The following is an 11,679-nucleotide window of genomic DNA, read 5'->3' as shown; positions in this document are numbered from 1 at the left end:
AACAGCATTGCATTCATCAATCATCAGTCTGTCCACACAATAACTCAGACGCACATTAATAGGCCTATTATCTGCATTATCTGTTTATCAGATCTGCATAAACCAGGGCTCTCCAACCCTGTTGATAGGGAGCTACGGTCCAGGTTTTCACTCCATTCCTAATGTAGCACACCTGATTCTAATAATTAGCTGTTTGGTAAACTGAATCAGGTTAGTTAGAACTGGGGTTGGAGGCAAAACCTACTGGAGGATAGCTCCGGGAACAGGGTTGGAGAACCCTGGCCTAAACCCTATAAAAGTGTCCACAAACCATTTTGCACATCGATTGACTGTTTACCAGCACTAAAATATATTGACTTCAAAACACTGATTTGTCAAAAATCACATTAATCATTTGAGTCAGACCAATGTTTCCTTGTGCCATGCAGACGCCCATAGTCTACCTACAAATATCATATCAAGTAGATTGACTTCATGATTTACTATAGCAGTTTTTGTTGTTTTTAGAACAGCACCATTTGCTGTAGACAGGATGTGCAGACTATTAGATCCCAATGACAGTTGAGTAGATTCTTCTCTCTTTGTAGTGACATAAAATATGCTTAGATTTTAAGTAGCATTCTGAAGGAGGATTTCGTCTTCATGGTTTTAATTAAATTAATGTTAATCATCACTGCACAGATATAGAAATACTTTAATGAGTATATACAGTACCAGTCAAAAGTTTGGACACACCTACTCATTCAAGGGTTTTTCTTTACTATTTTCTACATAGTAGAATAATAGTGAAGACATCAAAACTAGGAAATAACACACATGGAATCATGTAGTAACCAATAAAGTGTTAAACAAATCAAAATATATTTCATATTTTTGTTTCTTCAAAGTAACCACCCTTTGCCTTGATAATAGCTTTGCACACTCTTGCATTCTCTCAACCAGCTTCATGAGGAATGACTTTCCAACAGTCGTGAAGGAGTTCCCACATATGCTGAAATGTTGATATGATGTAGGCTAAAATGTTAAATTATTTGTGCACTGGGCTAACAAAGAGTTTATGTAGGCTACATGAGTAAAAGGCTATAACAAAACGTATTATTTTCAAAAAACGAGTAGGCTTATAATTTTTGTTTAAATTGTCTTCAAAACAAACATTGTTCGGTGTCTAGCAAGACTCGTTATTGATTTCAGTTCTAAACAATCTAGGTAGACATCGCCTAAGAAGTTGGGCGGCCGGTTGGGGTACCTGCATTCATCAGGACCTACATCAACCCACTTATTTACATCCTCCTCCTGATTGATTTATGAGCCAGCTTGGATTTTGAGCTTTTAAAAGATATCTGAAGTCAAATGCGTAAAAATATCAAGCTTTAGGCCAAATAGTATATGGAACTTTCCAGAACATGTGAAAATGGTTGGTTTATTTTAAATGCCAGTTTGGTAAACAAAGCTTTAACAAACCTTTTTCTGATCAACTTTCCCTGATTGTAAATGCGTGTGAAAATGGTCAAAAGTTGTAACATTTGATTTAATTATCGATTGAGGAGCAAAACTTTGATGCGTTGGGGGACAATTCTGCTTTTCCACTCAGAAGTTAACCCCCCTTGATTAGCATTGGATGGATGTATCATAGGTCTACATCTTAGTCTGAAGTTAACCATTCTAACATTCTCCCTCTTGTTACTCAACTTAAATATTCTCAACTGAGGTGATCTTCTGGCTATAGTGCACTGACAATTTCGAAATAGTGAGGTTACCACACAGGTCTTATAGGCTGTCTTAAACATAGTATTTCATTATATAGTGTTGCATTTTAAATGAGAGTAAATAAGGGAAACAAACACTTAACTCAAATACACTACATGGCCAAAAGTATGCAGAAACCTGCTAATCAAACATCTCATTCCAAAATAATGGCCATTAATATGGAGTTGGTCCCCGCTGTGTAGCTACAACAGCCTCCACTCTTCTGGGAAGGCTTTTCACTAGATGTTGGAACATTGTTGCAGGGACTTGCTTCTATTAACCCACAAGAGCATTAGTGAGATGTTTGGAGTGATTAGGCCTGGCTTACAGTCGGCGTTTCAATTCATCCTAAAGGTGTTCGATGGGGTTGAGGTCAGGGCTTTGTGCAGGCCAGTCAAGTTCTTCCACACTGATCTTGACAAACCATTTCTGTATGGACCTTACTTCGTGCACAGGGGCATTGTCATGCTGAAACAGGAAAGGGCCTTCCCTAAACTTTTGCCACAAAGTTGGAAGCACAGAATCATCTAGAATGTCATTGGATGCTGTAGAGTTAAGATTTCCTTTCACTGGAACTAAGGGGCCTTGCCCGAACCATGAAAAACAGGCCCAGATCATTATTCCTCCACCAAACTTTACAGTTGGCACTATGCATTGGGGCAGGTAGCATCCGCCAAATCCAGATTCGTCCGTCGGACTGCCAGAGGGTGAAGTGTGATACATCACTCCAGAGAATGCGTTTCCACTGTTCCAGAGTACAATGGCGGCAAGCTTTACACCACTCCAGCCGACGGTTGGTATTGCGCATGGTGATCTTAGGCTTGTGTGCAGCTGCTCTGCCAAAGAAATCCCTTTCATGAAGCTCCAGATGAACAGTTGTGATGACGTTGCTTCCAGGGGCCGTTTGGAACTCGATAGTGAGTGTTGCAACCAAGGACAGATGATTTGTACGCGGTACGCGCTTCAGCCCTTGGCGGTCCCGTTCTTTGAGCTTGTGTGGCCTACCACTTTGCAGCTGAGCCGTTGTTGCTCCTAGACGTTTCCACTTCACAATAACAGTATTTACAGCTGACTGGGGTAGATCTAGCAAGGCATGGATTTGACAAACTGACTTGTTGGAACAGTGGCATCCTATGACGGTGCCACGTTGAAAGTCACTGAGCTCTTCTGTAAGGCAATTCTACTGACAATGTTTGCTATGGAGATTGCATGGCTGTGTGCACGGTTTTATACACCTGTCTGCAACTGGTGTGACTGAAATAGCCCAATCCATTCATTTGAAGGCATGTCCACATACTTTTGTATATTTAGTGTATGATTGCCTTGAGATTAGGAACTAATTGCTTTTGGGTTGATGGAGATCTTGGGACGATAAAGTGGGGAGGACTTGCCAGAGTTGTACAATGTGACCGTCTAAAGACAAGTCTTAAAGAGAGCGATGAGAGCACACACGCTTCCAACAAATAAGTCATTCTAAACAGCTACAAGCCCAACACAAAGACCACACACCGTGCTACAGATATGGTAATGTAAGCCTGAGCCTCTCGGGGCTCTTCCTGAACAAAACAAAAGCACACCAACAAATACCTAATAGAACGCTGTTCTGTTCTATCTGATGCTGCTGAAAAGATGTCGCTTGAAAATGTCCCGAATTGTCACTAAGTTAACGTTTTAGGTAAATGGTAGGACTATAGCAACAGATCATAATAAGAGCGACAGGGGATTCAATCTCTCTGTAAATTAAAGAAGTTAAGGAAATTTGGGGATTTATCTTTTATTGGGCTATAATCATAAATCCGTTTAAGTATTTGTGAAAGATTCAGACTTCCCTTTAAATGAACAGGGCAAAATCTCAGCCAAATTAATTTCCATTCCGGGATCGGCGACAATTGTGTCAAATCATTTGTAAGAGTGCTCCAGTGTGATCACTGAATAGTAGCTCTATCAAATAATGTATTGAAATTGACAATACATTGGCATGTATTTACACAATACCATTATGACCAATCAAGTATGGATAGCCTACTATGCTAAGTAACCTACATAATAAAGCAAACTTCATTCGTTTGCAGAAAACCACCAGTTCTCATTTGACCCATTTCGCAGGTATAGGCTAAAACGGCAGGTGTGTTGAAAATGCATCTCATGTGCTTTATATTTTCCTGGCTGGCAGCCACAGCCAGCCACTGCACAAAGATGAGAGCGCGTGTAGGTAGGTAGCTTATTGGGGAAGAACAATTCTGGGGGCTAGAGGTTGCAAGATATAATATCAAACATTACATGCAGAACAAATAGGCACTGCAGAAGCTGAACAATATCGTTTATATAGAGAATAATCGACGAAAAGCTATATTGATTGATTTAATGACTCTTATAAATGAAAAGTAGAGAGCCATTACAATCAGTGCCTCTTTAAAATCCACGCACACTGCTGTGCTATGTGGAGCAAAGTCTCCACAGTAAACTGGACGTCTGGTGTACTGTTAATTGCGTTGCCCATTTCTGAATTTCGATTCGTATTTCAGTCTTAGTATAAAACAAAGCTTACTCAAAACGATATTTAGGGAGATAAAGTGAACGGTGTTGATTGGTTAAGATTTAAATGACATGCAATGACGGCTGTAACTGAGCCAATAGATAGATACCAGCGACCTGTTGTTGCAGACAGGGCAACATCACTGCACCTATGCCATAATGGTACAGCCGTTGTAAAATGGGACGCTACTATTCACCTCCCCTCGATGAAAGCTCGCGCTCAAATAAAAAAATAAAAATGGCGACCAAGGGCGTGCTTCCATCAATGGCTTGCCATACTAACCCCGCGCTGCAATGTAGCCAGGGGAGGGATTGCACTCAACCACCTGGGCCCTTAAAGTCCAAATCAATAAGCTATATTGAAAGTCAATAATTTTTTCCATGAACAATTGCACAAAATAAATTGAGATAACCATACACAATCTGAAAATATTAGGTTTAATATTCCCTTTAGGTCAAATGCACAGTATATGAACATGGAGCCGTGGACTACATTTCTGTCACATATGTTTATAGCATAAATATGTGAAATATCATAACGTAAATATAATGTCTAAAGTGGGCCTAATGCATAAAATAAAGAGCACGAATGAGTAGCCGTTTGCGTCATATTCGTACTGAAATAATGACAGTGTTTAGAGGCCTGGTGCAGTAAAGACTAAAGTATTTTGAGAGCTCTTTTGGTTGTTGTTCAATAGCTTCTGTTTTGCAGACTTAGGAAGGAGCACGTATGGCTATTTATATATTGCCTAATCATAAAGACTACAAAATAATTGCAATTCCCATAATATCACAGTAACATAATAATAAATATTATTATAATATAATTATTAAAATAATATATAACAATATACACTGAGTATATTAGGAACACCTTCCTGATATTAAGTTGCACCCCCCTTTTGCCCTCAGAACAATTCAATTCGTCGGGGCATGGACAAGGTGTGGAAAGCGTTCCACAGGGATGCTGGTCTGTTGACTTCAATACTTCCCACGGTTGTGTCAAGTTGGCTGGATGCCCTTTGGGCGGTGGACCATTCTTGATACACACGGGAAACTTTTGAGCGTGAAAAACCGAGCATCGTTGCAGTTCTTGACACAAACCGGTGAGCCTGGCACCATACCCCGTTCAAAGGCACTTAAATCGTTTGTCTTGCCCATATATCCTCTGAATGGCACACATACATAATACATGTCTCAATTGTGTCAAGGCTTAAATATCGTTCTTTAACCTGTCTCCCCCCTTCATCTACACTGATTGAAGTGGATTTAACAAGTGACATCAATACGGGATCATAGCTTTCACCTGGTCAGTCTATGTCATGGAAAGAGCAGGTGTTCTTAATGTTTTGTATACTCGGTGTATAATACCATACTATCAAAATAGTTGCAAGTCCTTTACATTACAACTAAATTACAAGAACACAGAGTTCGTCCCACACAATGGGCCTATGGGTCCGTCCCACACAATTCATTTGAAATGTACCATTTATATGTTAAAACATTCTCGAATCAATTAAAAACCACAAAATATCTTCTCCACCGCATGCAAATGATAACTTGACGAGCCAAGGCCGTGTCATCCCACTTGATATAAGCAAATTACATTAAACTTCTAAAATGAAAGACTGCACGCTATTTTCATTTCAACCCCAGTTGATTTATCGATTATTGATAAACGTATGCTTAAATCAAATCAAATGTTATTTGTCACATGCGCCGAATACAACAGACCTTACAATGCTTACCTCTGATAAGAGACGACGATTTGTCTTGCGAAGTTATTTGAGAAGAATACTGTTGTTTGGCAAGGGATTTGGTCGATAAGACGTTATTTTAGTCAGCGCGTGTTTGATCTCCAGTGTTAATAAGAACGCTTCGAGACCTCACCTAAATGACTCACCCAAACCAGAAACAGGCAGAGAACGTAAGAACGCTAGGAACCTAAGGGACGCCGAGTGCACACAAAGACCTGGCCTGAGTTTACCCAGCGTGATCCAAGTGAGATAGTGTGTACACAATACACGATTTGTGAGGCGCTGCGTTTTGTAGGAACGGCCACAGAGTACCACGAACCACATCTACTGACAACCGTTGATTGTAGCTATAATAAACGTGACCAAATAGCCTGGAATTGGGGTTAAGCTCTTTCAGGCAAAAGTTAGCATTAGGCTAATAGCAATTTAGCCTACCTACACAGCAACACTTAGTAACAACGATTTCGATCACACCTGGTCAAAAATAGGTTTTCATTAGTCGTGCATTGCTTAAAATCCATTATTGTGTGCAGTTAACATAATAAATAAGACAGCAAAAAAATGATTTCGGTCTAAATTGAGACTTACTGAATTGACAAGCTAAAGTGGACTATAGACAAGATCATGCATTATTATAATTAGAATCATCATCTTTATTATTACTACTACAATAATAATAATATTATTTTATTATTATTATTATAATATTAATTTTCTACAGGTAAAGGCCTATTCGTTTTCTGAAAATAATTTGACAAGGTTTCTCGTAGGCCTATGTATTCTCTGAAACAGTATACAAAACAATTTCAATAAATGGATCTGAATGAATTTTATTACCATAATTTATTAATAGGATTGTTTGGCTGTATTTAAGTAATATCTATCTATATAAGTTACAAGTAAATAAAACGTACAAATACCGATGGAACTCAAAGAACCAACCACAAACCATTAATAGCGCTAAAAACTTTGTACAACAGATTGCTAAAAACTATATATTCAATTCAAACCTTTTACAGAAATATATACAAGCTACGTTTTACATTAAATTCTATTATAAACCAGAGCCTTCTGTGAAAAAAATTGAAAAGCACCCACAGTTTTTCTATTGAGATCTTTAGCCCAATGACCAACACACAGGAGTAGGGTCTATGACCTCTTGATGTAGGACTAGCCCTGTATAGCTTCAGTATAATTTACAGAAATAAGAAATCCACCTTCAAAGCGAAGATTGAACTCGCATATCCTCATAACTTCATCTGTCGAGTTTCTTTCGTCTCCACTTACTGTCCTCATATCCAATTACATTTTAGAAGAGCATGAACTAAAATTCACCAAATGGTGGTGTTCAAAATGTACACAAAGTACAATTTGTTTGTTTGTTTGCGTGTCTGTTGAGTGACTTTGCTGAAAAAGCTTTGAGAGCAGTGTTGTATGTGTGTTTGTGATCATAGTTTGTCTGGCTGTCACCATGTCCTGCCATATAACAGATCACCATGTCCTGCCGTATAACAGATCATCATGTCCTGCGGCATAACAGATCACCATGTCCTGCGGCATAACAGATCACCATGTCCTGCCATATAACAGAGCAGAGCACTGCAGGGCCGTCCCGTACTCGGCGCTGGAGGAGTTCAGGTGAGAGAGGCCGGCTACCTGGGTCTGGAGAGACGGTGGGCTGGCAGAGTGTTGTGCTAGGTCTGGAGAGTGATCTGCACTACCCACCTGTTGGCTCTGGTGCTGACCTAGGCCTGAACCGTTACTGGACATGATCATAACATTGGCACCTTGTTGGTGGTGGGCCTGTACAGTAGTGGTGGGAGTGTGGGCACTGCCTTGGCATGGCTTGCCGTCTTTCACTAACACAGGCACAGCCACCCGCCGAGGGGAATGCTGCTGACAGGAACTACTGTCCTGTTGCATCTGCTGCTGCGACACTTTGTCCTTCGCTTGCCTCTTCATTTTATATCGGTGGTTCTGAAACCAGATTTTGACCTGGGTCGGGGTGAGGTGGATCATGCTCGCCAGGTGTTCTCTCTCAGGCGCCGATAGGTACTTCTGTTGTTTGAATCGCCGCTCGAGCTCGTAGACCTGAGCCTGAGAGAACAGCACGCGCCTCTTCCTTCTCGGGGTGCTCGAGAGCGGGCCCATGCCTTTCCCCACGTCTACTAGCGAGCCAAGGCTGCCCATACTGCCCATGTTCATGCCCGAAGAAGAGCCCATGAAGCGCGAGACTGAAAGCAGAAATAGGCCATTGAGATGATAATAAAACAATAATTACATTGCTTCAATATTTTAACCATAACAATACAAAATGTGAATTAATTTAATTTAAAGCGTATATGTCTATAGCGTTCCTTTAAAACAAAGGCTAACATGATCATGTAATCATAGTTCTGTCTCCTAATGGAACAATTACTTAACCATAATTTGTATTTGAACTGAATTATATAGTTTACAAAATATTTGAAGTTGCATGATTGATTGCCATTAATTTACCTTGCAATCTGAAGAATAATAGGCTAATAAATCATTCGATTATACACCCCCACATGACAGGTGCATGAAACCTCTGTAGCCTACTCACAATAGGGGACAAATCAGCAACAGGTGTCTTTGTTATATCTTCATACACCCTCGTGACATTAAAATACATTTTTATGAATATATCACAAACTAAAACAGTTCAATTAATTAGCTTTCTTTGAACCCAGTCCCCTATTCACTGGTAAACATGGTAGTGTTGGGTAGACTGGCAAAAAGGCACAGCACGTTGGGTGACTAAACTCAATAAACCAAACACTCCAAGGTAAACCGAGGTATAGGCCTAAGATATATATGATGCCAGGTGCAAGGTTTATTTTAAATTGACAAATCAAATCACTCCCTCTTGGTGAAAAAAAGATCAGTATTCATGCAAAAACAAGCAGAAAAACACTAAAAAGTTGTAATAATTTCCATGACTCACTTCAGTGCAAGACCATGGATATGGATCTAGTGTAGACTAGCTAATATGATAATGCGCTAACAAAAGCTATACGCTCACCTGTTCGGCTTCATGCAGAGTAAAACTCAAAGGTATAGCCTACTTACTCGTGGAGAATCGCGGGTCTGTGTTGGCTCCGTACCAGCCAGCAGCCGTGGCGCTGCCTCTCATGCCGTCCTGGTAGGGCGTCAGGTCGCTCATGTTCCCCAGGTTGCCGTTACAGTAGCCCCCCATTGCGGTGTGTGACAGCTGGGACACCCCCGTCGCAGTCATATGGTATGCCGCGGACACCGTCCCGTTATGGCCCATGTGGTGCTGCTGCATCATCGCCTGAGACACCTGCGGCTGCCGGTACGACGCGAGAGGTGACCCCAAGTTGTTATTCTCCATACTTACTTTCTTGTAGCTCTCCTCAAGAGGACTCAAGATATCGGAAACAGAAAAAGGAGTCGTATGCCTAGGGCTCATCGACATTGTTCTTGGGCTGTTGGAGAGGGGAGAAATTAGAAGGCTAGGCAATCTCTCCTGTTTTTTTTGTTGGACCAAAGCCCCTCTTTCTCTCTGGTTCCTGTTGTCTCAACGTCGATCCTTGCTAGATGAACACGTAGGTAGGAGAGTCGCCTGAAGTCCGCCTTAATTGCATTGAGTGGGAGCTGAGTTGAGCTGGGCTGAGCTTGGTGCTGCTGGCTTTCGTTTGTTTTAGCAGGGTGCCAGGTTTAAGCCAGAGGCGGGGCATCACCAACTAGGGCAACAATACAACGCAGCTCTATCCTCCTCATTGCATCCAAGTCATAATTTGACTTACGTGTTGGGCAAGGTACAACATGAGCTCTGCAGCTAGCCTCCCACAATACCATAACCAACTTGCATGTATATGCATGTGTCTCATAGGCTATTAATGTGTATTATAGGCTAGGCTATTGATATCAGGCTACTGTAGTAGCATTAGGTCGGTGGGTTATATATACTGTCGTGTGTGTGTTGTCGTTGACAGTATAATGGTAGCAGTGGGCACAGGCACCACAATGCATTTTATTAACTGTAGTGGTGTTTACTAGGACCTCTTGATGAAAAGGGGCCTAGACGGACTTGAGAGTCTCAGAGCTGGAGAACCCACTCTGCATGCTTACCCAATGTCATTCTATTCCCTATTTGGTGCACTACTTTTGATAATGTTTCACTGTTGCTGGTCAAAAGTAATGCACTATATAGGGAGTGTTCGTGCCATTTAGGACACGGCCTCTGTTCTCTGAGAAAAGCTTGAACTAGTGACTTTTAATGGGCGTAAGAGGCTTCTGGTTGATTGCAGACGTGTTTTTGCATTATGCTCGCATCGTACTCAGACATGTAAAAGTGCACTTGGGAGGAAAATTGACGGATAAGTAAATAAATACACATCCGCGTGTTAAGTGGCAGCGCGTGAATGATTACCCCTTTTCTATTTTATATCATTGTTTGGGCTCGAGGAGAGAGAGAGCTGTGAGAGCAGCGTGTCGTCCCAAATCCAAATTCAGATGCTCCACTTGTCGTCTCAGATCAGAAACCCATAAGCCAGTCAAAATATAATGCTTTTCAGGAGAGACCCTAAGGTAAAGTTAACGGCGCTCAATTGAAGTAGCCTACCTCTAGGCCTACTCTCCTTCTGCAACAGAAGTCAGGTAGGGAGGGAGAACCACACCAGGCCAAGTAACCCTCCTCAGTGAGCCGCCTCTCGCCCTGATGCTCAAGGAGACATAATATTCTAACTCAATCAGGTTTCTCTTGGCTGCGTAAAAGTCAAATGCGCTTTGTTTTCTCTTCACCTTTCCAATGAAATGTTATTAAAACACAATCCTGGCATGACCTAAACGTATTTGCTCGTAATTTGAATATTGGTAAACGATTTTCATGTCAAAGGAAGGAATATTTGCTATTTGCTATAGTTCCAGTTACACGCGCTTTTATACAGGTCAGTATTTTGCTCGCTTTATTCAAGGAGCATGACATAAATGTTATAGCAAAATGTATTGAAAGAAAGGCTAATTGTAGCTAATTTTGCATTGTTGAGGACATTGAACATGTAGATGGAATATAACACCACGAATTGTAATAATATTTATAATGATAATAATAATAATAATAAAAACAGACTGTTTGTTTTAGCTTTTGTTGGGACTGTAAGTAATGTCTCTGCTTTTGGTTGCTGTTTTATTATGCTAGTAAGATGACCAAATATATGTTTTCATATTTATTATTTAAGTGAGGAAAACCAAAATGATAAACGAAAGTAGAATAACTAAAGTATATAGCTACAAGGAGTAGATACTTTTATCACTTGACACTCTACAATATACACAACTCACCTAAATCACCCACTATGAATACTTATAATAATTATAATAGTTATTATTATTAACTATTATAACAATTATCAAATTCTTTGAACAAGTATCCTACTTTACTGTATACATCAATAACATGACTAATAGTAAAAATAGGGTTATCACTATTACTAATATATGACCTACTTTTACTATAGGCTAATAACGTCATTATCATTACTGTAACGTTTTTTAGTTATCATTACTCTCCTATAGGCTTTTCAATCTGAATTGGTCGACAGTCAGTAAGGGCGTGCATGGCCTATAGATTTACCCGTTGACCCAGCTTAAGCCT

The 11,679-nt window shown here is 40.4% G+C and overlaps 1 protein-coding gene across 1 annotated transcript; it reads right to left on the bottom strand.

Annotated features, from left to right (window-relative positions):
- Positions 1-7,604: 7,604 nt before the first annotated feature.
- On the bottom strand, positions 7,605-9,498 carry LOC139383847 (homeobox protein Nkx-2.1-like). Its single transcript, XM_071128427.1, has 2 exons — positions 9,132-9,498; positions 7,605-8,272 (listed from the first exon to the last, which is right to left on the bottom strand). The coding sequence occupies exons 1-2, from the start codon at positions 9,496-9,498 to the stop codon at positions 7,605-7,607; spliced, it is 1,035 nt and encodes a 344-aa protein (XP_070984528.1).
- Between the last annotated feature and the right edge of the window lie 2,181 nt (positions 9,499-11,679).

The sequence above is a fragment of the Oncorhynchus clarkii genome, chromosome 25 (assembly GCF_045791955.1).
Source record: "Oncorhynchus clarkii lewisi isolate Uvic-CL-2024 chromosome 25, UVic_Ocla_1.0, whole genome shotgun sequence".
NCBI classification, from domain to species: Eukaryota; Metazoa; Chordata; class Actinopteri; order Salmoniformes; family Salmonidae; genus Oncorhynchus; species Oncorhynchus clarkii.
Note: the sequence above shows the minus strand (reverse complement) of the source record. Positions and strands in the feature narration are given on the sequence as shown.